The sequence below is a fragment of the Psammomys obesus genome, unplaced genomic scaffold (genome assembly GCF_907164565.1).
Source record: "Psammomys obesus unplaced genomic scaffold, mPsaObe1.curated_primary_1811, whole genome shotgun sequence".
Taxonomy (NCBI): domain Eukaryota; kingdom Metazoa; phylum Chordata; class Mammalia; order Rodentia; family Muridae; genus Psammomys; species Psammomys obesus.
This window is the reverse complement of record NW_026596240.1, coordinates 1130174-1157534: the sequence shown is the minus strand read 5'-3', so window position 1 is coordinate 1157534 and position 27361 is coordinate 1130174. Positions and strand designations below refer to the sequence as shown.

General features: G+C 43.6%; 2 protein-coding genes across 5 annotated transcripts in view; one reads left to right on the top strand and one right to left on the bottom strand.

The window, feature by feature from the left end:
* Nucleotides 1-14672, bottom strand: part of Immt (inner membrane mitochondrial protein) — a 43184-nt gene extending 28512 nt beyond the window's left edge. The window contains exons 1-2 of one of the 4 annotated variants that reach the window (XM_055596352.1): nucleotides 14464-14672; nucleotides 1362-1435 (exon numbers count right to left, since the gene is read on the bottom strand). In XM_055596352.1, the coding sequence (XP_055452327.1) occupies nucleotides 1362-1435; nucleotides 14464-14508 (119 nt within the window). In that variant the 5' untranslated portion in view covers nucleotides 14509-14672. The remainder of the gene's footprint in view (nucleotides 1-1361; nucleotides 1436-14463) is intronic. The other 3 variants (XM_055596348.1, XM_055596350.1, XM_055596349.1) reach the window with 3 other exon arrangements.
* A 4591-nt stretch (nucleotides 14673-19263) lies between these two features.
* Nucleotides 19264-27361, top strand: part of Mrpl35 (mitochondrial ribosomal protein L35) — a 13961-nt gene continuing 5863 nt past the window's right edge. Inside the window, exons 1-3 of the mRNA XM_055596483.1 lie at nucleotides 19264-19329; nucleotides 25059-25248; nucleotides 26758-26902. Coding sequence (XP_055452458.1) covers nucleotides 19287-19329; nucleotides 25059-25248; nucleotides 26758-26902 — 378 coding nt within the window. The 5' untranslated portion in view covers nucleotides 19264-19286. The remainder of the gene's footprint in view (nucleotides 19330-25058; nucleotides 25249-26757; nucleotides 26903-27361) is intronic.

The following is a 27361-nucleotide window of genomic DNA, read 5'->3' as shown; positions in this document are numbered from 1 at the left end:
AATACTTTAAAAGGCAGTAACTATGACAGAAAGAATAAAGCAGTCTCTCACTCAACTCTTAAAAACTGTTTACAATTTTGAGATTTCCTGTGATGTCCCTCAAATCACTGACTTTCAAAGCTCCTTTTCTCTAAGTTTTTCTGTAAGTACAATAAAGAAAATCCCTTACAAAAGAGAAAGCTAATTCTACTATTTCAAAAGCTGAGGCAGGAAGACTGGTCTGGGCTACAAAGCAAGACTTCACATTAAATTAAATTTAAATTTTTAAAATACTGAGCTGGAAATGTCTTGAGCAGCATGTCCCAAATTGACCATGAATTCCAAACTAGAAGACAGTAAGACATCAGTGGAACTAAGGAGCACTTTTAAATTTATAACAGTCCAGTTGGGAAAGCACTTAAAGAGGGAAACTATGTTCTGTTCCACCCAGTTACCAAAAACCAAAAGGAGTAACATTAGCAAAGTTCACCCAAAAGAATGGAACTGAAAGAAGCCAGGTGCTGTGTCACATGCCTGTAATCCCAGCACTCAGGAGGCAGAGGCAGGCGGATCTCTGCAGGTTTGAAGGCAGCCTGGTTTAAGTCCAGGACAGCCAAGGCTACACAGAGAAACCCTGTGTTGGAGGAAAAAAAGAAAAAGAAAGAGAGAGAGAGAAAGAAAGAAAGAGAAGAGAAGAGAAGAGAAAAAGAAAGAAAGAAAGAAAGAAAGAAAGAAAGAAAGAAAGAAAGAAAGAAAGAAAGAAGAGAAAAAAAGAATGTAACTAAAGGGACTCGTCAGATGTTAGAGCAAAGCTTCAGTGTAATATAGCAGCTCCCTGGGCGGGGGGGGGGGGGGGGGGGGGGGGGTGGTCAAAAAAAAAAAAAGAAAAGGGAAAAGGAAAGTGGGGGTTTGGGGGGGGGGGGAGTGTGATGTTCCAAGAACAAAGAAGCAACAGATAGAATCAAATGCTGTTTTTTCCTATACATATATAACCATGACAAAGCTTAACTTCTAAACCAAACAAAAAGAGAGCAATAACAATAATGAAAGAGTGATGTTAACAATATTTTTACAATAAAGATTATATGACTATGGTTTCATTCAAAAATATAGTATTGATACCCAGCACTCAGGGGGTAGAAGTAGACAGATCTCTTGTGAGCTTGGGGCCAGACTGGTCTACATAGTAAGTTCTAGAATACCTGGGACTATGTAGAGATCCCATCTCAAAAAAATTAAAATGAATGAAAAATCTTACTGCACTAAGTTTATGCAGCCATGCCATGTTCAAAATAAACACATACAAATGCACACATGCAAACACACACACCTATTATCAGCACACAGCAAATAGCCTGCTTCCAGGGAGACAAACCACATACCCAGAACTGCTTGAAGTGGCGTATCTACGGCATGGTCGTAGTGGACGGAGCACAAACTTCCCACACAGACAGCTCTAAAGGAGGAGAAGACATTACATCAACACATTAAAGAAATCTGGAAGTACGGTGGCTCACATTTGTAACCCCAGCACTCTCCAGGCTAGGAAGGATCACAAGGCCAGTCTAAAATACAGAACCAGACCACCTCAAAATACAAAACAAATAAATCTCAGGGCTTCTAGAATTGACAATGCAGAAAAAATACTTTCATTAAAAATGTACTCAAACAAAAATTACTTTGCTTTCAGAATCTATCACAAAAGACTTTTCTGGGTGCTTAAAAACAGTTCTACACCATCACTTAGACGGCTGAAGGAGGAGGACTGCTACAAGTTCCAGCCAGCCTGGCACCCACAGTGAGATCTTGTCTCCAAAAACAGAAATAATACAAACCCCAAACTTCACAAACACCAATGCAGAAAAAATTACTCTTACGTGTTTGTTATTTTTCTGCTCTTCACGTTTAGATGATTTATTTGATGCGCACATGTTCACATGCACACACACTCCACGTGCAGAGTGAGGGAACAACCTGGGGCCGTTTCTCCACTTCTGCTCGTGGGGTCTGAGCAGCAAACTCGGATCAACAGACTTGGCGAGCACCTTTCCCACTGGGCTCTCTTAAATGCTTCTGAATAGCAGCTGCACCTTTCTACCTCCACCCGATACGGTGGAACATGTGCTCCATGGTCAGTTCTCTCCTCCACCGTTCTGTGGGTTATGGGGCTCAAATTCTGCTCACCAAACTTTCACAACAGGCACCTTTACCAGGGCCATCGGGTGGCCCTAATTCTGTTGTCGCTGTTTTGAGAGACTGGGTCCCACACAGCCCAGATGACCCTGGCACCCTTGATCCTCCGGCCTCCAGATCTCTGTGCTAGGATCACACACAAGCAAGTTTTAACTTGAAAATAGCATCATCAGAGCAACTCCTTGGCCTTTTAAGTATCACATGTTACGTACTTCTTGAATACCACTGGCATTTTCCATAAACTTTATATATTTAATGTATATACTATTTATTTGCTTGCTCATTTATTTATTATTTATTTATTTATTTATTTATTTATTTATTTATTTATTTATTTATTTATTTATTTATTTATTTATTTATCAGGTGTGCAGTGTTCTGCTGCACGTATACCTGCACACCAGAAGAGGGCATCAGATCTCATTATAGATGGCTGTGAGCCACCATGTGGTTGCTGGGAATTGAACTCAGAATCTTTGGAAGAGCAGCCAGTGCTCTTAACCTCTGAGACATCACTGCAGCCCTTTCCATAAACTTTCTTAACTCGAGGAGACAGATCACTGAAGGCATGATTCTGGACTGTCTTGTCAAAGTCCTATCGTGGAATCCCCTCCGTCACATGTCTGTACCCATTCCCAAGATGTTCCATTTCACCTTGGGCCAAGAGCCACAGGCTATATATGGACTGAGCTCTCTGAAACAACGAACCAAATAAATCTTTCCGCCCTTGTTTTCCTTCAATATCTGGTCACAGCAACACAAAAGCCTGACTACTAACACATGATGGAAAACAACCGAGACTGAATTTAACAACAAAAAGAAGTGTAAGTGAAAAAAGGTGCTGGATGCTCCAAGAGGAAAGGAGCCAGCTATAACTATGACTTAGGCACAGAAGTCCACATTTTCTGGAAAAGAAATAACAGAAGATGTGAAAATAAGAACCCAAAGTCGAGAACAAAAAAAATGCACGGAACAATTGCCAAGTAGCAGAGATGAACACCAATCAAGAAATCAGCCACCATATCCAGCTAGATTCTGCATTTGTTATGGCACTGACTGTGACTGCTGGGTACCCCTTGCTGTCTGCTTTTTTGAAAGAAACTATCCATAGAGATCATCTTGTGCCTGCCATCCCAGCGGATGCTGATATAAAACAGGAAGCAGATGGCATTAGTACTCTGGTTTCCAGAACAAAACCGGAAGAGGTTAAGAACTTTACGGCCATATCAAAGACTTTAAGATCCTGGTCCTAGCAGGATAAAAAATTTGAAGTATCTTAGAGAGGGCAACAGTGAAAAGGGAGTATCAGTTGCTCTAGCCCCCAACCCCACAAAAAATGGGGCTGAGTGCATTACACAGTATTGACTGTACATGGAAGTAGGTATCAGTTATTCTAGCCTCTACCCTCAAAAAATAGGGCTAAGTGCATTTCGCAATACTGGCTGTAACGACACAGACATGTGAAATGCTCTTCCAGAATTGTACTGCTCCCTATCAAACACAAGTGCCATGTGTCCTTCCCTGATATTGTGTGAGTTCCTTTACGGCGCTTATCCAGAACAGACAAATTCATAGAAATCTAAGTTGACAGTGGCTGCCAAAGTTTAGGGAAGAGGGGATGGGGTGGGAAGGCGCAAGACCAGGCGTGGTTAATGATTCACTAACAGAGAGCAGCGAAAGTGATGTTCTAGGCCTTCTAGACTACAACATAAATGGACACGGCTTCGATCCAACTTTGCCGTCAGAACCCACTGCTAAGCTGTGAGAAAATCCCAAAACAGAGATGCCAAAAGCAGGAGTTCCAAGGCAGTGGTCATTGCTGAGCCAGCATCAGTAGCCAAGCATGAAGAGTGAGGGATCCTGGGAGCTGACTAGTCCTAGGCACTGTCTTTGGGCAGCCAACATGCAACAACTGCCAGTCAATCCCAGGGAAGAGCAGAAACAGGAAACAATGCTATTTCCCAGACGCAAGAGGACTTGTTACATGGCTGTACTGAAGCAGAACTGTATTTTTTAAATAGTTTTCTTTTTTATACAATTTTAATTAGATTATTCAATTTATTTTTTTGTGTGTTTTATCAGCATCTCTGTAAGTGTATCACATGCATACATGGTATACAGAGTGGCATCAGACCCCCTGGAACTGGAGTTATAGATAGTTGTGGACCCCCACGTGGGTGCTGAGAATCGAGCCCAAGTCCTTTTAAGAGCAACCGCTGAGCCATCTCTGTAGTCCCCCCAAATACATTTTTCACTACATTTGTGTATTTGTATCTTGGACTGAACATAAGCCATCAAGCTTGGCAGCAGGTGCTTTTACCTGCTACAAAACAGTATTGTTTGAAATTCATTGATTTAAGCATATTTGCTAGGTTTAAATCAGTTGCAACTGCCATGTTTTCAAAATTCACAATGTGCCATCCTTGACTCCCTAAGTTTTAAGTGTCTAACTCTGCCTCTCTGACCATCTGCAAATAACCACTGGCAGGTTTTCTATCTGTATCTGGTAAAGCTCACCAAGCACTCATGATGTGAACCAGTGCTATACTGTCTATCAACAAGGTTCAATAATAACCATCACCACTAGCAAGCTCTAGAAATCACTGATCAAAAGGAAACCTAGGCTCTGTTAAGCTGTCACACACATTCCTCCTGCCACTTTCCCTTCTTCTCTAACCCCTGGCAGCTACTATCTGTTTTTTGTTTCTATGAATGTCTATTCTGAATAATCCCAAGAAAGCAAATTGTACAATATACTGCCTTCTGCTCTAGGTTTTCCAAAGCAGCTGCACCTTTATATTTCCAATTCATGTTCTCAGCAACATTTCATTATTATAATAAAAAATCTCAAGAGTGGGTAAGTGGGTATCTCATTTTGCCTTGACTTAAATTTCCTAGAATCAACGATGCTCAGCAATTTTCCATGTGTTTCATATTCATATACTGTTTTGCATAAATGGCTACTCAAGTCCTGTACAGTTATTGTTTGTTTGTTTTCTGAGACAGGGTTTCTCTGTGTAGCCCTGGCTGTCCTGGAACTCACTCTGTAGACCAGGCTGACCTCAAACTCAGAGATCTGCCTGCCTTGCCTCCCAAGTGCTGGGACTAAAGGTGTGTGCCACCACCGCTCAGCTGCTACACATAGTTCTTGACTTATCGTCTTGTTAAGATGTACGAGTTCTTCACATTTTCTGGATACCAGGACCTTATCATATATTTGAAATAGTCCTTCATTTTTTCCTTCTCAAGTATTCTTTTATCTTAGTAATTTTTCTATTGCTACGAGATGCCATGATCAAGACAACTTACAGAGGAAAGTTCATTTGGGGCTTACAATTCCAGAGGATAAGTCCATGACCACCACCATGGGGAGAAATGGCACGGTGCAACAGCTGAGACCTTGATCTTAGCAAAGAAAGCTGCCGAGGAACAGCCTGGGCTTTTGAAAGCCCAAAGCCTACTCCCATCGACACACCTCTTCCAAGAAGGTTATACCTCCTAACAGTTCCACCAACTACGGACCAAGTATTCGAATATTTGATCCTACGGGGGTAGAGGCATTCTCATTTAAACCGCACCTTTGATAAAAAAATTTTTTTAATTTGATGGAATCAACGTTACTTTTTTCTCTCGTTTTTTTGTTTGTTTGTTTGTTATATAGTCTTATGTAGCCCAGGTTAGTCTCAAACTGCCTATGTAGCCTAGGATGACCCAGGCAATATTTGTTGTTGGTTCTCATTTGCTTTCTATTGCTGTGATAAAATACCATGATCAAAAACAATTTAGAAAGGAAAGATTGGCTTTCATGTCCCCATCGCAATCACTGAGGGCAGGCAGGACATGACCACAAACAGAGGCAGAGGCTGGAACCACGGAGGAATGCTGCTTATGGCTTGCTCATCATAGTTTGCTCAACTTGACTTCTTCCATCATTCAGGACCACCTGCCCAGGGATGGGTCTACTCACAATGGACTGGGCCCTCCCACATCAATCATTAATCAAGAAAATGCATCACAGGACAATCTGAGAGGCAATTACTCAATTGAGATTCCCTCTTCCCAGGTATGGCTAGGTCTGTGTCAACCAGCACACTGTTGTTTGGGATTTGCATGTGTATGTACACATGTTCATGAACGCATACACATGTGTGCTCAGAAGCATGCAGCTATACACGTGGAGGCCAGAGGACAAGGTTAGATGTATTCCTCAATAGTTCTCCACCGTAAGTTTTGAGATGGAGCCTCCCACCAAATCTAAAGCTGGACTGGCTGACCAGTGAGCTCAATGGACGCCCATCTTCTCTTCCCCTGCAATGAGATTCCAGGTATGTACCACCAGGCCTGGCTCTTTATGTGTGCACGTGTGCTGGGACCCTGAGCCCAGGTCCTCATGCTGGTGTGCAAACACTTTACCAGCTGAGTCATCTCCCCAGGCCAATCTTGAACTCTTGATCTTCCTGCCTCCACCTCCCCAGTGCTATGGCCTATAGGTATGCACCATCACACCTAGCTTCAAAAGTACTTTTTGTTCCTTATGCATTTGGTGTAGTAGCTATCTAGGTCACTGACAAATAGGTTTGCCTACAGTCTGCTCTCACTTAAGCAGTGTCTCTAATTTTATATACCCCAAACCTCCTATTTTACGACCCCCGTGTGCTTGCATCCTTCTTTCTTTGATATCTAATGATACGGGATGAAACTAGGCTAGGAGGGGAATAAAGGGTGGGAAAAAGAAGAACCCACAAAGGTCAGCTACACAAAATATTGACTACTTCTTAATTTTAGGAACCCATTTTATTAATGACCTATGATATTGAAAAGACCGCAATTTTTCTTGATACACAGCCTTGCAATAAATGCCATAAGGCTAGCACTGGCGCTTCTCATCTACAGAAACAGGACTTCCAAAAACAAAAGACAACAAAAATATGTAATCCCCATGTAATGATCTTCCACATATCAACTCCTCAGCTTTACCAAATTAAAGAGTATATATAAAGAAATCATCATGTAGTGGAGTAGCTTAAAAATGGACAGGCACTATAGAAAAGTCTCTTGTGAATCCTATGCCAGGGTTCTAGATTCCACAATAAATCTTGCTGGCTGATGAAATTAACAATATTATGACCTTTTTTGCATTTAAAACACAAATTTATATGCAATAATTTAACATTTCCTACAGCTATAATATCTTGTAAGAGGAGTGATCAAAATACCAACAAAATTCTTTACAGAACTTGAAAGAAAAATTCTCAACTTCATATGGAAAAACAAAAAACCCAGAATTGTCAAAACGATCCTGTACAACAACCAATCATCTGGAGCTATCTCCATCCCTGATCTCAAGCTGTACTACAGAACAACAGTAATAAAAACGGCATGGTACTGGCATAGAAACAGAATGGTGGATTGATGGAATTGAATTGAAGACCCAGAAATAAACCCACACACCTATGGATACTTGATTTTTGACAAAGAAGCCAAAATCATACAATGGAAAAAAGACAGCATCTTCAACAAATGGTGCTAGTCTAACTGGATGTCTACATGTAGAAAAATGTTAATAGATCCATATTTATCACCCTGCACAAAACTGAAGTCCAAGTGGATCAAAGACCTCAACATAAAACCAGACACACTCAATCAGTTAGAAGAAAAAGTGGGGAACAGCCTAGCACTCACTGGCACAGGGGACTACTTCCTGAACAGAACACCAACAGCACAGGCTCTAAGAGCAGCAATCAATAAATGGGACCTCATGAAACTGAAAAGCTTCTGTAAAGCAAAGGACATTGTCATCGGAACAAAACAACAGCCTACAGATTGGGAAAGAATCTTCACCAACCCTATATCTGACAGAGGGCTAATAGCCAGAATATATAAAGAACTAAAGAAGTTAAAAAGCAACAAATCAAGTAATCCAATTAAAAAATGGGGTACAAAGCTAAACAGAGATTTCTCTCTAGAGGAATATAGAATGGTAGAGAAAGACTTAAAGAAATGCTCAACATCCTTAGTCATCAGGGAGATGCAAATCAAAACAACCTTGAGATTCCACCTTACACCCATCAGAATGGCTAAGATCAAAAACTCAAGTAACAATACATGCTGGAGAGGACGTGGAGAACGGGGAACCCTCCTCCACTGCTGGTGGGAATGTAAACTTGTACAACCACTCTGGAAATCAATTCAGTGCTTTCTCAATTAGGAATTGCGCTTCCTAAAGATCCAGCTAATCCACTCTTAGGCATATATCCAAAATATGCTCAAGTACACAACAAGGACATTTGTTCAACCATGTTCATAGCAGCTTTATTAGTAATAGCCAGAATCAGGAAACAACCCAGATGTCCCTCAACAGAGGAATGGATATAGAAATTGTGGTACATTTACACAATGAAATACTACTCAGCAATTTAAAACAAGGAAATCATGAAATTTGCAGGCAAATGGTGGGAACTAGAAAAGATCATCCTGAGTGAGGTATCCCAGAAGCAGAAAGATACACACGGTATATACTCACTTATAAGTGGATCCTAGATATATAATATAAGACAAACCTACAAAAATCTGTACACCTAAAGAAGCTGAGCTAGAAGGAGGACCCTGGGTAAGATGATCAATCATCACTCAGAAAGGCAAACGGGATGGACATTGGAAGGAGAAAATAGGGAAAAGGACAGGAGCCTACCACAGAAGGCCTCTGAAAGACTCTACCCAGCAGTGTATCAAAACAGATACCGAGATTCATAAACAAATTTTGGGCAGAGTGCAGGGAATCTTAAGAAAGAAGGGGGAGGTAATTAGACCTGGAGAGGACAAGAGCTCCACAAGGAGAGCAACAGAACCAAAATATCTGGGCACAGGGGTCTTTTCTAAGACTTGATACTCCAACCAAGGACCATTCATGGATATAACCTAGAACCCCTGCTCAGATGTAGCCCATGGCAGCTCAGTATACAAGTGGGTTCCCCTCAGCGGCTAGCTCTCTGACTGCCTTTCCCTGATGGGGGAGCAGCCTTGCCAGGCCACAGAGGAGGACAATGCAGCCAGTTCTGATGAGACCTGATAAGCTAGGGTCAGATGAAAGGGGAGGAGGACCTCCCCTATCTGAGGACTTGGAGAGGGGCATAGGAGATGAAGGAGGGAGGGTGGGATAGGGAAGGGGAAGAAGGAGAAGGGGAAAAGGGGGAAGGGGAGGAGGAGAAAGGGGAAGAAGGGGAAAGGAAAAAGGAGAGGAAACGAAAGGAAAAAGTAAAGGAAGAAAAGAAAGGGAAGGAAGGAAGGAAGGAAGGGCGGGCAGTTGTGGAGCACATCTGTAATTCCAGCTAAGGCACAAGAACTAGGAGTTCAAGGTCATCCTCAGTGAAATAGGCCAACCTAGATGCTAAGAAGACTAAGTGTTGTGAAAGTTTTGGTTTTGATAGGTAAACATGTTTTGTGGGATATGGGACTGATTCAGATTGTCCACAGCAGGAGACTATTTGCCTAGTTGTAGTTCTGTGAAGGGTTCTTTGCCAGCTGCAGATAGTTCAACTCTGAGAACTCTGGGGAGGGAATAAATGCCAGAGCTGAGTGTTAAAGGGAATCCAAGAAAGAAGGCTGCTGGTGCTTTTCCCTGCAGCTCCTGGTTGCTGTTGGCAAGAAGTTTGACAAGAAGTTGAAGATATCCTGAAATGAAGACTGGACTTGCCCAAGGAGCCCAACGACCCTAACCAGCAGGAAGTAGCCTTCTTCTACACCCTTCTCCCCAATAACCTTTCATTCCTACGTAGGGTTGGGAGGTTGGAACAGAAGTAGAGGCCTAAACACCCCAAATAAAAGTTTAAAAACGATCACTACAAGAAGACTCTGCAGGTTAAAGTTACCTGACTACAGCCTGAATTTGATCTCTGGGATCAATGAAAATGAAGAGCAATAAACAGGACGCAGTAAAAGCAGAAGCAAAGAGCTGGCTGCACAGATCTACCGAACTACTTTGCAGCATGTGTGGTTAAACAGTTTGCTTCACTGACAGAGAAATTAAGTCTCCATTTTAGTTAAGCATGCTGGCTTAGTTCCCCACAAGAACGGGAGTCTTTCTTCTTTTCCTCATAGACTTTTTATTTTAAGTGCACGGATGTTTTGCCTCCATGCACCATGTATGCATGCACTGCTCTCTAAAGTCAGGGGAACCCATATACAACACTGCTCAAGTGGTCAAGAACCTAAATAGGTCATGGTCCTAGGGGCAAACCTACTATTATTCTGCTATAGGAATAGAGCAATAAAAATCCCAATGACACTGCTATACCCATAAACCATCACTCAACCCTCACCAGAGGAAATTCTTCTTGCCATAAACAGTAACTAACAAAAGATCCACAGCTGGACACTGTACAGGGAGTGAGAGACTTTGGAACACTCAGCCCTAAACAGGACATCAGTATCAAACCCCTCAAGCTTCCGAGTTCTTTGCAGAAAATGCAGAAAGATTCTAAGAGCCAGAAATAGTGACTGACTCCCTGGATGCAGCCTCAACAGGCAATACTGATATACATGTGAACACAGAGGCGGTGACAAGCCACAGAACCGACACAGGTTTAAACCAGACCAAGTCCCAGCACTGAGAAGGGAAGGGAACACAGCTCCAACCCTAGCCAAGAAGTTGTTTGTGATACCTACTGGGAAAGCAAAAATTTGTTTTCTCCAGTGGAATGCCATTGGGTGTATCAACTACACTCCAGAGCAGACCCATGTCCAAAACAGATTCCATGTTTGTGTGTATACGTTTTGTTTTGTTATTTTTAGGCTTTTGTTTGTTTTGTTTTGTTTTGAGACAGGGTTTCTCTGTGTAGCCTTGTCTGTCCTGTAACTCACAAAGTAGACCAGGCTGGCCTCAAACTCAGAAATCCGCCTGTCTCTGCCTCCCAAGGGCTGGGATAAAAGGCAACCCCCTCCCCTTTAAGTTTGTCTTTTTCTGTTCTGTTGTTGTTTTCCCTGTTTTGTTTTGTTTTTTGTTTAGAGAAAGAACATAAAGTTGGTTGGAGAAGGATTGGAGAAGAAAGGACTATCCTTAAAACAGATTGAATAAAAAACATTTTAAATAAATTTCTTTAAAGTAACTATCAAAAATACTGTCAAAGTATTATAAGGACAAATAGAATTAAGGCATTTCAAAATTTTTCTTTTTTTATTTATGTTTGTGGGTATTTTGCCAAATCTGTCTTCTGAACACTGTGTATATGCAGTGCCCTTGGAAGCCAGAAGAGGGCATCAGATCCTTGGAAACAGGAGTTACAGTTGTCTGCCACAGGGGTACTGGGTAAGGAACCCAGGTTTTCTGAAAGAAAAAGCAACCAGTGCTCTAAATCAGAGTATCTCCAGGCCCCTCCCCTCTTCTAAAGTATAAGCATCGAAAGCTTGTAACATCAAATCTCAATATTTTGGTCTCCATCAAATAAGTATGATGTGTGCAAATGACTACTTCCAAGTATGATGTGTGGGAGAGGTTTAGCCCAGGCTGAAAGACCAGGTTCTCCAAATCTAATGTTCACCCCTGAAGAGAGAAGAACAACCTTTTTAATACATGTAAAAATTCAAGGATGTTAAATGCAGACTTAAAAAAATGACATAAGTAGCAACTCTGATGGTAACGGTTAATTGTACCCATGTGCATGCACGTGTGTGTGTGTGTGTGTGTGTGTGTGTAGGTGGCATGTACTGAGTAAGATTAACATTTAAATTGGTGAACTTTTTAAGTAAAGTAGACGGCCCTCTGTAGCACAGGCTTCATCCAAATAGCTAAAGGCCTAAGTAGGATAAAAAGCAAGGAATTCTCTAGCCAGTGCCTTCAGACTGGAAGTGTGCAGCTGCTAAGTCTCCAGAGTGCTGGCCTATAGGCTGCAACCACACCTGGCTTCCTCAGTCTCTCAGCTGTCAGCCCAGACTGCAGATTCTGACCTTGCAAGCTCCCATTAACTAAGCCAATTGTTAAGAAAAAACAGAGATCACTCAAGCATGTCACATTTACTGAGCATCTACTAGGAGTGAGGGACTGTAACTACTGGAAGTATAGCAGCAAACACAGGCACAGGCTAGTTGTGCAGTTTAAGGGTTTTTGTGGGACAGAATCCTGCTCTATAGAGCCCCGGCCAACCTGAACTTTACCTATAGAGACCTGGCTGGACCCCTCCACCTGTGGAGTGGTGGGAGTGCAGGTATACAATACCTTAACTTGGAACTTCGACTTTAAATGTAGGAAACCTATGAAATGCATGTCAGGTAGTGCTAAGACATTCAAATACCTAAGTGTAAAAAGTGAGTCATGTATAGAGAAGAGTGGTCCCAAGTCTACTTTAGAAAAGCCACTCTGAACAGAAGGACAATTTATTAAGACCCTGCATAAAGGGGATGAGCCAAGCAAAGACCTATTAAGAGTTCAGAGCAAAAACAAAACAAAAAGAACACCAGTGAGGCATCTGCTGGAGGTACCACCATAAAAGACAGTGAGGGAGGCAGAATAGAAAACAAGATATGGAAAGAGCCTGGTGAGTTTGAAAAGGAGTCTAGACTTTATTCTGAACATGATGAGATGTCAATGAAGAGCATGATGTTACACGTTTGCTTTTTAACATGTAAAAAGAACATATCTGAAGAGAAACAGAAAAGGCAAGAAGACATGAAAGCAGACGGCATTGGCCAAAGTGGAATTATTCGGTAAATTGATTTTAAAAACAAAATTTGAATTTAGAAACATAAATACAAAGCTAAAGAAAGGAAATTAGAAAATCATCTCCTTAGGAATAAAGTTTCTGAGAGTTGATATAATCCCTTATCAAACAGTATACAAGGAAATCTCAGCTACCTGAGAGGCTCAGGCAAGAGAATCAAAAGTTTGAGGCCAACTTGGGCAATGTAGACTCTTGTCTCAGGAAAAAAAGATTAAAATAAAGAGAGGTATGGATATGTATCAGTGATAAAATGCTCGCTTAGTATATACAAAGTCTTAGGATCAATTTCCAGTATGGAAAACAGAAAAAGAATAATCAGAAAATAAATTAATTAACCAACTTAAATTAAACTTAAAATGGAGGTCGGGAAAATAAAGGGTACAACAGGACCTAAAATATTACATGAGAAAAGTTAAAAGTTTTAGAATTCAACAATATGTCCCTGGAGAGATGGCTCAGTGGTTATGAGTGCTTAATGTTCTTCCTGAGGACCTGAGTTACTTCCTAGCATCCATGTTAGGGAGCCTATAACCACGTATTAACTCTAGCTCTGAGGAATATAAAAACAAAGCTTAACTTCCATCATCTCAGGACGACTCTGGGAATTTTATTCAATTACTGCTCGAGCTGCGCATGTTTCTCACAAGCTTTCGTCAGAGTATTAATTTTCTGAAAGCTCTGAGCACTGGAAGAGGGGTTATTTTCAACTTTAGAAAGTTACATTGAACCGGGCTCGGTGCCACACGCCTGTAATCGAACACTCAGGGAGACAGAGGCAGGCGGATCAGTTCGCAGCCAGCCTTGTCTACAAAGCGAGTCCAGGGCAGCGAAGGCAACACAGAGAAACCCTGTCTCGAAAAAAAAAAAAAGAAAAAGGAAGTTATATTGACAGTAATGAAAGATTAAACAAAAGCAAAACAGGGTGACCAGGATACCTGAGTACCAGACATGGCTCCAGCGCTTAAAGACACTGATCCCCAAACTAAGCTTAGCAATGAGCACAAGGTCATGACTCCTGTCCTTCCTCAAGCACCAGAAGTTTAAGCTCCAGAAACGAAAAACCTTTCACCTTTAATGTAGATTAAGAATGGCTCAAAGGTGCTCTCGACTACGAAAGCCAAAGCAACCCACCCAGGTTAACTGAAACCTTGACCCCTAAAACGCCGGCTCTCCAACTGTCCTGCTTATTAAAGATGCAACAAGCTCTGAGCAGCAGTCCCTCCTGGGAACTGTAGTTCTCCGGCCCGGCCTTCCCGATTGGACACCTATCACGTGCCCAACGGGCGGCCCGGACGCCGGCGGCCAGGATTGGCCCGCGACTGAGGCAACAAGGTGCTGATTGGATACCGGGTCCCAAACCACGCCCACAGCAACCCCCGCCTCCCCGCGAGTGCTCCACACCCCAGCCCGCGGCTTCAGCGATAACCCTCTAGTCGTTCCAATCCCGCGACCGCCCTGACGGGCTGCCTCAGTTTCCCGCCTGGGAATCCCGGCGCGCCCTTGCCTGGGGACCTCCCACGCTGTCCGCTGGCACTCCGCAGGCTGCGTGACCGCGCACCCCTCGGGGAGACCCCCTCACCTGGGCCGCGACGGTCACGCCGGATAACTGACAAGCCCGTAGCATCTCTGCCGAAGCGACGGCGCTGCTGGTGTACGCGGGAACGACCGCGGCGGCGCGAGAGGAGGGTGTGCGTGCTGGATTGCGTGCCCACGTCCGTCCCGCCTGTCCTCCGGCGCACCGGAAGGGCGACCGACAGCACCGCGCACGCGCCGCCCGCCTCCCCGGGCCTGACCGGGCGGCCCCTGAGGGTGGGACTCACCCCGGCTGCGGAAAGCGGAACCCGCGTTGATTGGCGAGCGGGAGACGGAAAAGCGGGTTCTTGTTCCGGGTCGCGCTCGGACGCCGCTTTGCCTGGCGAGGTCTGGGGTTACTAGGTGACCTGGCAGGAGAGTGGCGGTGCGGGGTGCCACTAGGCGGAAAACGGACTACAGTGACTCTAAGAATGAAAGCGAAGGGGTTGGGGAGGTGGCTTGCTCCCAGTCCTGACGATCTGAGTTCGATCCCCGCGACCTCTATGGTGGCAGTAGAGACTCGACTCTGCTTAGCTGTCCTGACTTCTCTATGGAGCTGAGGCACACGCATGCCCACAGGTTCCCCCCACCCTCAGGGGGTCGCTGGAGAATAGGGGAATGGGCACTCTGTGTGAGTTCATGCACGTAATTTAAAAATAACTCCAGTTCCAGGTGATCCGATGCCCTCTTCTGGCCTGTGTGGGCGCTACATGCGCATGATGCATACATAACATGCAGAGAAAACCCCCATTCACAAGATAAAAACAAATCTTAAAAAGAGAGAGAGCTGGATGTGATGGCACTTGCCTGTAGCCCTTTTGCTAGGAAAGTGAAGACAGATATCTGGAGATCACAGTCTCTAATCTGTGAACTTCAGAGTACTTGAGAAGCCCTGTCTCAGAAGGGAAAAGAGGCTGTATCGATGGCTAGTTTTTGACAGCTGGACACAAAATAGAGTGTCCTGGGCAGAAAGAAATGGAACTGAGGAATTGTCCCTATCAGGCTGCCCTGTGGCCACGTCTCTGAGGTTATTTTCTGCACTAATGATTAAAGTGGCAAGGCTCAGCCCACTATAGATGGTGCCATCCCTGGGCAGGTGGTCGTGGGTTGTGTAAGAAAGGAAGCTAAGGGGATGGGGGAGAGATAGAGAATGGCTCACTGTTTAAGAGCCTGTCCTGCTTTTGTGGAAGTCCAGAGTTCGACTCACAGCACCATCAGAGGGCGCAAAACTGCTTGTAACTCCAGCTCCAGGGACATCTAACACCTCTGACCTGTGGGCACTGGCACTCACATGCACATACCAACAGATGGACACACACTCATGCTTATGATTCAAGTTTTTTTTTTTTTTTTTAAATTTAAAAAGGAAGCTAAGTAAGCCAGTAAGCAGCATTCTCCCATGGGCTCTGCTTCAGTTCTTGTCTCCAGGTCTCTGTCTTGAGTTCCTGCCCTGACTTTCCCCAATGACCTATCATGACATGAATACGTAAGCCAAATAAACAGGAACAACAAGCAAACTGAAACAAAGTTACAGACAGTTGAGAACGGTCATGTGGGTGCTGGGAAGTAAATCCTGGCCGTCTGGAAGAGCAGCCAGTGCTCTAAACTGCTGGGCATCTCTCAAGCCTGCCCTGAGTTGAGTTTTCAGAGTCTGGATGCAGTGGCCCCAGGGACTCTGATATGCTCTTCAAGCCTGGGAGGGCACCACCAAACGTGGAATACACATGCACATACACATAACACACATACACACACACACACATACATATAATTTTAAAATAAGGTAGCTCAGTAAATAAAGACACTTGTCACTAACCTTGAATTAGTTTGATTCCAGGATCGCATATAGTGGAAGGAAAAAACAAACTCCTGAAAACTGTCCACTAAACTCTATACTCCACACATGCATCCTGACATGTGTAAACACAAACACACATTTGCACAAAATTTTCATGTAATAATTTTTTTCAAGACAGGGTTTTTCTGTGTAGCCCTGCTGTACTGTATTCACTTTGTAGACCAGGGTGCTATTGAACTCAGAGAGATCCCCCTGCCTCCGCCTCCTGAGTGCTGGGATTAAAGTCACGTGCCACCACTGCCTGGCTGTAATATTTTATTTTTAAGCAAGGTGGACAGTGATAGAGGAAGATCTGTGTTAAAGACCCAACCTCATCCCTGGCCTCTATGTATACAAATGTACACATGCACACACAAACACACCACACACAAAAAACCTACAATATTTTAGATGAAAAATTCAGTGCCAAACAAGTTAATCCTTACTAGCTAAAAAAAATCATGAATTTTTGTTTTTGTTTTTGTTGTTTTAAAATGTTCATAGGGCTGGAGAGATGGCTCAGTGGTTAAGAACACTGCTCTTCCAAAGGTCCTGAGTTCAATTTCCAGAAACCACATGGTGGCTCACAACTATCTATAATGTGATCTGATGCCCTCTTCTGGCGTGCAGGTGTACATGCAGATAGAGCACTCATATACATAAAAATTAATTAATTAATTAATTAGTAAATAGTTAAAATGTTCCTAGATTTGGGAGTCACCACTATAATCCCAGCACATATAATCCAAGCATTCAGGAGGCAGAGGCAGACCCAAAAAAGAAAAAAATCAAAAGTAACAACAAAAATGTTATCAGGACTTGACAAAAGTTACTTGGAAGTTTCTGTTGCATAATTTCCCTGTTACTATGGAGGAGGCAGTTTTACCAGGACAGTTTTGCAGAGAGAGGTTGAATGAAAAAGCAAGGTAGACAGGTGAAGACAGAACAAGCCAGAGAATAAGAAGGAGCCAGAAGATTAGAAAAAAATATCGAGTTAGTTTGGGGCCAAGCAGAGCCATTCAGAGGCTAAGAGAAAAAAAAAGCCAGATCAAATAAGTTAGCTGGGACAGGAGTTTGAGCCAGAACAGCTGTGTTGAACCAGCTAGCTATGAGCTCAGAACAAGAAAGGGCGAGCTTATTACACAGTAAGTCTCAGAGGCTGAAAACATTGTAGGCTTAGGTTAGATTGTAGGAGGCCAGAAGCTTCTAGGACTAAGTTAGAAGACAGGCTAATTGTTATCCCCTGAGACAACAATAAAAAGAAGCAAATAAAAGTTCCTTTTACAGAAATTTATTAAAGTGACAAATATTTAATCAGTACAAAAAGAAAGGTTGTAGAATATGTTGTTAACTGTGTTACAGTGCTACATGACTACTGGGGAGTCTGGGACAGAAAGGTAGCATTAAGTCCTGGAATACAAGGCTGACTTGAGGAACACATGGAGACCTCATCCTCCCAAAACAGAGAAGAAAGAACATATGTAGTCCTACTTTTTAAAAAATAATTTATTTAATTTTTATTTTATGTGCATTAGTGTGAAGGTGCCAGATCCTTTGGAACTGGTATATGCAGACAGTTGTGAGCTCCCATGTGGTGCATGGGAATTGAACCTGGGTCCTTTGGAAGAGCAGACAGTGCTCTTAACCACTGAGCCATTTCTCCAGCCCCATGTACTCCTACTTTAATATGCCTAAAAAATTAGAAAAAGTTATGATCCTGTCCTGACACAGAATAGAGTCACTGGAAAGGAGGGAGCCTCAACCAAGAAAATATAGGCAAGCCTCTAGGGCTGCTGCGTCGTCGTCGTCGTCGTCGTCGTCGTCGTCGTCCTCCTCCTCCTCCTCCTCCTCCTCCTCCTCCTCCTCCTTCTCTTCATTTCTAGGGCATCTTTTTAATTAGTGACTGTGGAAGAGAGCCCAGACCATTTGGGGTGACACCGCTGGGCACGTGGTGCTGGGTTCTATTTTTTTGTTTTTTTAAAGAAGGTTCAAGGATTCCCTTGCCAATCAAAACACCTTTAACTGTGCTAGAAGAGGGCTCCACGTAAAATCCCTAGCTGCACACAAGCGTCAAGCCTGGGAGAAGCCAGCTGTGGCACACCCACTCGCATTCCCAGCACTCCAGTGGCAAGATGGGAAGCGGAGACAAGAATGGCCTTGGACCAAATACCGCAACTATGTAGCACAGCAGCAGAAGCATCAAGAGACCCTGCATCAACAAGGGCGGGTCCCTGGTTGTCCCCCACACATACAACCCTCACACACAAAAGTTAACCTCCGCAATAATTAGTTTTTAAAGAGCCATAATGTGTATGTCAGTGGCATTTTATTACATATGGACGGTTTTGGACTCAAAACAGCCACTACAGGTGGGAGACGGACAGGACAACAGTAGTGTTCTAGGCTCAGTGCCCATTTACACACCCCACGTCTCAGAGAAGCAAGTATAACTGAGTGTTATCAAAATGTGATTGAGATAACCCACGGGGAGCCCGGGGCTCTTTCAGAGGAGCTGGAAAATTAAAACTATTTTTGTAATGGTAAAAAAATTGCCTTTTAATTCTGATACATAATTGTGCAGAGATTACTTGGTTACTATGTCACAAGAAATTGAATGTAGAAGCAAATTGCATAAAGCCGCACTCCTTTAGTCCAGCCCTTGGGAGGCAGAGGCAGCTGTATCTGTGTGAGTTCCAGTCCAGTCTGGTCTACAGAGCGAGTTGCAGGACAACTAGGGCTACACAAAGAAACCTTGTCTCAAAAAAAAGAAAAACAATTATACAGAACCGACCCCTGTAAGTTTTTCTCTGTACACGCGCGAACCCAAACACAAACGTACAAATGACTGCGGTTTAGGGCAGGACCTGGTACAAAGGCGCAGACTGAAGAGTTTGACTTTGGCCACGCCTGTTCGCCTTCACTCCGCCTCTACGTTTTTAGCCTTTTGTTCCGGTGCTTTTGGTCCTCTGCGGCCACCGTAGGCTGCTTGCAAGATGGCGGCCTCCGTCTTCACGGGTGCCTTGAGAGCTGCCTCAGGTCAGTGCTCCGCTGACGTCTTCACAGAGAAAGAACTAGCGCGGGAGGGAGTGGGCCTTTAGTCTAGATGTTGACGGGGAAAGGAAAACAAGGTGACTTGAGGTAGGTTTGCTTCGAGTGTTCCCTGGGCCGCTGTGCGCGACACCTTGCGTGGGGTGGCACCCTTGGCCCGCGTTCACCGGGTCCACTCTGCCCTAGGAGGCATGCCGAGACTGAGGTAGAGGAGGCGAGAGAGACCCCAGGATTCCGTTTTTCCGACTTCCAGGTTCAGTCCGCCTCTCAAGACCTTTGACCTTGAGAGCCATACTTTTGGTTCTATGGCGGAAAAATGGGGCTTCCTCCTACCTGCGGATTAAACACAAGCTCATAAAGCATCGAGTGACCGCTACACTTGAGAACCGGGTGTAACTTTTTTTTTCCGGTTTTTTGAGACAGGTTTTCCCTGTGTGGCCTTGGTTGTCCTGGACTTGCTATGTTGTAGACCAGGCTGGTCTCGAACGCAGAGAGATCCTCTTGCCTTTGCCTCCCAGAGTGCTGGGATTACAGGCATGCGCCACCACGCCCTGCCCGTGTGTACCTATCAAAAGACTGGCCTAATTTCTTTTGAACTACACCCCTCTTAGGGGAAGTACGGGGGTAAAGGCAGAAGCAGGTAGAAAATTTATGATAAGGGTGATCAGTAAGTTATTTGCGCACAACTATACGGATAAAACTTGTGGGAGAATAGACAGAAGACCAAGAAGAAAAAAGTAATCATATAAAAATTCCAGGTATTAGAGCCTAAAAATGGGACTTTTTGTGAGTTATGAAATATGTATAATGAAAAGTTCATATAACATGCATGAATGGTTTAACAACTCTAAAGGGACAGTTTTAAGACAAGCTCCTTTCCACCCAGTGCATTGCCTTAATCATTATTCCTTTATTCCTCCCCATAGCCACTTGAGCAACTAATAACTTCAATACTCTCAATAACATAGTTTGTCTAGTTTTGAACTTTACATTAACTTATATATAACATGTATAGTGTAGTGTCTGCTTTTCTTTTACTCTTTGGGGTTTACTTTTCGTGAAACGTTTTGCTTTCTCACTTCTGTGTTTTCTTATGTGACAATGCTACAGTCCTCTATTCTACTATTGATGGACACTTGGGTGGTTTCAGTTTGGGTGTGTCTAAAGTCAGCGTCTCGAGTGCAGCCCAGGCTAGCTGTCTTGGCCTCCCAGCGCTGGGATTACAGATGTGAGCCAGGATGCCTGGTTGGATGGTGTTCTGTACAAAACTTACTGATATCACATTCTGGTTTATGAATGCTAGAGAACTACTAGGATGTGTGTGCGTGAGGCACAGCTGGCTGTGGAACCCCTGGTCAGAGGGCACACACAGAAACTAGTTTCTAAAGGAGTGTGCCTGTTCAGTCACCTCAGCAGTAGAGCTGCATAGCCTCCCAGCACTTAGGATTGCCAGATCTACAAGTTTTAAACATTTTTATTTTTAAATTTCATATGCATGAGTGTTTTGCCTAAGTGCACTGCATGTGTGCCGGGTCCCGTGGAGGAGAAAGCAGGGTGCCAGCTTCCCTGAACTGAGTTGTGGGTGGTTAGCGCCACAAGGTTCTGAGAACTGAACCCTGGGCCTCTGCAGGAGTAACGAGTGCCGTTTAACTTCCAGCTCTCTCCAGTCCTAAGACCTACACAATTTCAACAAACTAAAGCTTAGGTAGGCATTTCCAGGGCGTTCTCATGAAGCCTTCTCATCTACTTGATATTAGTCCTTGCTCCCTACATTTTTAAAGTAGATGATATAGGCCAACTGCCTGTGATAGTTCTAAACTTATTTTCATTTGCCTATGGGGCAGTGCATGCCACAGCAACCTTATGGAATCAGGATGACTTGGGGACTAGGTTCTTCTCTTCCATAGTGAGTTCCAGGAGTTCACTCCCGGTCGTCAGGTTGTTAGGCTCCCGCTGAGCCGTCCTACTGGCCCTCACGATGATAATGAAATTCCACTTACAAGAATGATAGTATAGCGTCACAGGTTTTTGGGGGACTGGCTCTCACTGTGTAGCCCAGTCTCTTAAGATACCTGCCCTCCTTAGTGCCCCACTGGTGAGATTCCAGGCTTTGGGCCCAGTACCCGGCTTTCCTCAGCACTTTATGTGCTGTTAGTGCTGCTTAAATGTTTCAGGGGCCAGAGGAATGGCTCAGAGTTGAAGAGCACTGGCTACTCTTCCAAAGGTCCAGAGTTTAATTCCCAGCTACCACGTGATGGCTCACAACAGCCTATAATGACATCTGTGTCCTCTTCTGGCATGCAGGCAGAACACTGTATACATAATAAATGAGTAGACCTTTTTAAAAAACAGGTGTGTGTGTAACTTCCCAGAGACTCATACTTCAACCAAGGACTATTCGTGGAGATAACCTAGCAGATGTAGCCCATGACAGTTCAGTGTCCAAGTGGGTTACCTAGTAATGGGAAGAGGGACTGCCTCTGACATAATCTGATTGGCTTGCTCTTTGATCACCTCCCCCTGAGGGGGGAGCAGCCTTACCAGGCCACAGTAGAGGACAATGCAGCCATTTTTGATGAGAACTGATAGACTAAGATCAGAAAGGAGAGGAGAACCTCCCCTATCAGTGGACTTGGGGAGTGGCATGCATGCAGAAAGGGGAGAGAGGGTGGGATTGGGAGGGGAGGAGGGAGGGGCCTATGGGGGGATACAAAATGAATAAAGTGTAATTAATAAAAAATTTTAAAAAATAATAAATAAATAAATGAAATGAAAATTAAAAAAAAAAACAGGTATGTAGAATATATGTGATGTTTTCTCTGAGCCAAGCCCTCTTAAATCACTTTAATGTTTTATCTCATGTAATCCTCTCCATAACTAACTAAGTTAAGTTTGAGGAAAATGAATATAGAGAGATTAACTAATTTGTTCCTGTTCATACCGCTAGTTAAGTTGTAGAGCTAAATTAAAACTAGTTTGGTTCAGACCCTGTCTGTGTTCACCATATTGCCCCGTTTGTTTGGTGAAGTCCATGCAGTAGGCAGTGGGTCATTGTTCTAAGTCTTGGCCATCAGATTAGGTAGATTCATCCTGGTAGAGTTTTTGTTGTGGTTCTGAGAAAAGGTCTCACTGGTTAGTCCAGGTTATATGTATGCGGGCTGGCCTTGTGCTTGTGGTGATTCTCCTGCCTTTGTCTCTGGAATGCTGGAATTGCAGGCATAGGCCTCTACGCTTGGACAGTTTAGTTGCTGGTGTTTGTTTTTTGTTTGTTTGTTTGTTTGTTTTATTTTTTTTTTGAGATAGTATCTCTTGTAGTCCATTCTGGCCTTGAACTGTATATCTCCTGCTTCAACCTCCAGAGACGGGCTTAGTGGCATCTGCCACCATGCCAGGCTTAGCTTTTCTTTCTTTAAGCTGACTTTTTTAAGTCGAATTTAGTATACTTGTATTTGTGGCATGTTCGTGAGTGAGGGTATGTGCACGCGTGTCTGCAGATGCAGATGCGTGTCTGGGGCTGCTCTCAGGAGCAATCCACCTTGTTTTTTTGAGAGAGGGTCTCCCACTGGGATGTGGCACTTACTGATTAGGCTGCTAGCCCACAAACCCCAGGGATCCACCTGTCTCTCTCCCCAGTGTCAGAATTACAAATATGCCCCGCTTTTTATCTGAATTCTGGGTATCAGACTCAAACATAGGAAACACTTTAACACCTGAGTGATTTCCCTAGCTCTAAAACATTCATTTTTATGCATATAGCTTAATGATGACATCATCGCCAAATTCCAGTCATAGGACTTCACATCTCAAAGAACATTTTTACCATGTATGTTCTTGAGTCTCACTCTAGAGTTAGTTAGAAAGTACTAAAAAAAAAAAAAAAAAAAAAAAAAAAAAGAAAGAAAGTACTAAAACCTAAAGTTCTGTGATTGATTCTAATTTGCATAGTGGCCTTAAGGAAAAGGCTTGATATATGGCCTTAGGGAAGAGGATAGCCTCCAGTTCACATATCTTTGCCTCCCCAGCTCTGGCTGCTCAGCTTCATTCCCACTGTGTATTCCTAGGCATTTCTGCTAGAGTTGGGAAGCTGTGCACAGCCTCTGGCAGGCCTGATCCTGCTATTCTCATAGCTGTATTTGTTTTAGCACCAAGGCATTTGCTGATGTTGCTTGGCCTACCCAAAGTGGGTTCTCCTTCTTGGAGGGTCTGTTTATTTTCTTTTTTTGCTTCCATTTTATTTTGCATGTGCATATGTGTGTGGGAGTATGCATGCCACTTCGGTTTATTTATTTATTTATTGTGATGAGGTTTCTCACCAAACCTGGATCTCTCAAGCAAGCACCTGCCTCTACCCCTTTCTTACCCTAGTACTGCGGTGCCATTATGTTCAGCTTTTACGTAGATACTGAGGTCCTAACTCAGGCTCTTGGGCTTATGTAACAAGCAGTTTACACCTAGCCCTTAAAAAAGATTGATTTCTATTATTTTAAATTGTGTGTATGTGTGCACATTCGTGCATTTGCTAGGCCTGAAGCTAGGCCTACCTAGCTCCTGGTATGAACCACCTGATGTGGTCCTGGGAACCAACTCAGGTCCTCTGCAAGAGCAGTATTCACTCTTAACCACTGAGCCATCTCTTCAGCCCTTTGGTAATTTTTTTTTTTTCAAGTAGATGCTATATATATATTTTGTTGATTTTTGTTTTGTTTTGTTTTTTGAGGCAGGTTCTCCTGTAGCTTGGGCTGACCTCAAACTTGCTCAAGGGTAAAGGATACCCTTGAATTCCTGATCCTCCTCTCTCCACTTTCTTTTTCTTTCTTTAATCTTTCTTTTTTTAAAAATATTTATTTGTTATTTATACAACTTTCTACCTGCACACCAGATCTTACTATAGATGGTTGTGAGCTACCACGTGGTTGCTGGGAATTGAACTCAGGACCTTTGAAAGAACAGCAAGTGTTCTTAACCTCTGAGCCATCTCTCCAGCCCTCCCTCTTTCCTTTTCTTTCTTCCTTTCTTTCTTTCTTTCTTTCTTTCTTTCTTTCTTTCTTTCTTTCTTTCTTTCTTTCTTTCTTTCTTTCTTTCTTTCTTGTTTATTTTCTGAGACAGGGTTTCTCTGTGTAGCCTTGGCTGTCCTGGAGCTCGTGTTGTAGACCAGGCTGGTCTCTTACTCACAGGGATCCACCTGCCTTTGTCTCCCTGAGCACTGAGATTATAGGCGTACACCACCGCACCCAGCTCTCCTGCCACTTTTCAAATGTTGAGATTACGGGTGTGCATCTCTGTGTCCAGCAGGTGTGTTCACTGTCAGATAGCTGAAGCGCCTCTGTTTTCTTCCTGAGTCTCCTCTCCACTCTGTCCGTGAGCTCTCCACTCTGTCTCTGACCCGTTATTGCACTGAGTCTGTAGGGGTGATCCCCATGGTATGGAATTGGTGGGTGCCAATTAATTTTACACATCTTATTTCTCACTTCTGGGCATAGAGTTTAGACATATCAATCTGGATTATATGATTGTTGTAGAATTCTAAATTTTCTAAAAACCATTGAGTATATAAAAATTGGTCATTTTATAATATATAAGGTATATATCAATGAAATTGGTAAAAAAACGTTCTCTGTAAAGCTGGTGTCAGGAACCTTCTGTTACCTTGTCTTCATTCATTATAAAGGGATGTGCTAGAGTACATTCAGTAAATGCACTTCTCTCTGTTTTTGCAGGAATATTCCGTCCCCTGAATGTGTTGGCATCTTCAACCTTTCGGAACTGTGCCAAGAATACCTGTCTTAATTCTGCACTGTGTGCCGCTCATGTTAGACACACTCAGTCATCAGCTGTTTCCTCTGCCCCAAGACTTGTCACATCTGTCAGACACCTGGCATGTGGGCCTACTGCAGAAGTCCTTAATAGGTAGAGTATATGCCAGTTACATATTTAAACAATATTTATACAGAACTTTCTAAAACATTTGTACCTTGTCTGGGCATGTAGCTCAGTGGTACAGTGTTTGCCCCCTTTTTCTATCCCTAGGACTGCAAAAATCTATAAAATGTGGTCAAGACATTTTAAAAGTAGATAATCTTGTCCTACGAGCAGCTTATGATATGCACTTTGCCTGACTGATAGGAGAATATAATGGTATTCTAGATCCCAGCAGCAGGATTACACAGCACCTCCTTCCCATCTTGCTGTGCAGCCTTGAACTTGTAATCACCCTCCTGCCTTAATCTCCCAAGTGCTAGGATTACCAGCATGCACCGCCTTGCCTGGCTTTTTAAAACATTTTGTGCACTGGGGCAGGAGCCTAAGACTATAGTGCACTACTAGCGGTGTCTGCCTTTGCCTCTGGGCTCATTTCTCATGACGCTGATGTAGATTCCAGATGGATGATAGTAGGCAAACCAGAGATCCAGCGAGATGCTCAGTTGATGCTGGGCTGCGTGTGAGTCAGTTAGCAGGTACTCAGTTAAGCACCCATAGTGCACTGTACTTTCTGCACTGTACTTGCAGAAAGTAGGCAGATATAAATAAGCTAAAGTTCTCAAGGAGTTATTGTAAATAATAATAATAATAATAAGTGTTGGGCTATATAATGTTTATTATTAGCCCGAAGATTATCACAGCGGTATTAACCCTCTATTACAAATAATAAGACACAGACACCTGTTAGATTTTGTAAGTGCCTTATTTACCTTGGGCCAGCAGATATTTCACCTACATTGTCTCAGTATCCTCACCATCCATCTTCCATCTCCCACCCAATGTCATCCATCTTACTGGTCTATTTTCCATACATAATCCCATGGTACTTGCTTGTATTTTTTATCTGGGCCTTTTCATGCCATTATTGGAGTCCTTCCTCTCAGCCCACGTGGTTTTTTTTTCTCCACAGTAACTCATTGTGGTGCCCTTCTTCTTCCTCTCTTCTTGTCCATCTGTTTCCCATGATTCTCTCCTGAACTCAAAAACCTGGGAACCTTAGCCACGCTTACTTAATTCTACCCTGCCAAGTAGAGGCCATTTAACCAACCAGTCAGGTATGTCTTAGGCAGGCTTACAAAACGGGGATAGGTGTAACCAGGTCTTGAGAGCCAGCATTAGAACAACCTCCAACAAGTAGTTTAGACTCGGGTAGGCAGATAGGTAAGAAACTGTGTGATTGCATACCGTGGGACAAAGTCCCTCTTGGGGGTGAGTGGGTAGGTTTTATTTTTGGTGTTAGGGTTGGACCTAGAGTCTCCTGTGTGTTGGACCCAGCAGGGTTCTGCCTCTCCCTGCAGGGCCGTATTTAGAAGGCTTGAAGTTGGGAAGGTTGCCATTCTCTGGGCCCAGTGTCGCTTGAAGTCATGTGGTGTGTTGGACGTTAGTTCCTTGCTCTTCTGTCAGTCTGACTGCTACATTTTAAAAACTATGTTTTAGAGTGGCCGCATTGGTTCCCAGTGTCCTGAAGCCGCCGGTCAGAACTCTAACATACTGCAGCTCGCGGAAAGGCAAGAGAAAGACAGTAAAAGCAGTGGTGCATCGGTTCCTTCGACTGCATTCTGGCCTCTGGCTAAGGAGGCAGGTGAGTCTTTACACACTTGCCTAGTTGCAAAGATAGGAAATGAAGATGTAGTAGAATCCAGGGAACCTAGCCATGACGGTCGCTGTCATCCTGCTAGTAGTTCCTGTGTGTTGTGCTGGGGTGATGGCTTTGCAGGCGTCTCCGTCTGTCTTTGTGCAGAGGAAGAGCATGAGTGTGAGTAAAGCACTCTTCAGCAAGGCAAAGCCTTCAGCAAGGCAGGTGCAGTCACTGTTGGAATTCTCCTATCTTAGAGACAACCCTGACCTTGTAGATAAATGTGTAGATTAGAGCTTAGCTCAGAGCCAAGGGTAAGGGTATTGATGTACCCCTTTAATCTCAGCACTTGGGATGCAGAGGGCAGCTGGATCTCTGAGTTCTAAACCAGCCTGATCTACACAGCCAAGGCTACACAGAGAAGCCCTGTCTCAAAAAGCAAAAAAAAAAAAAAAAAAAGAAAAA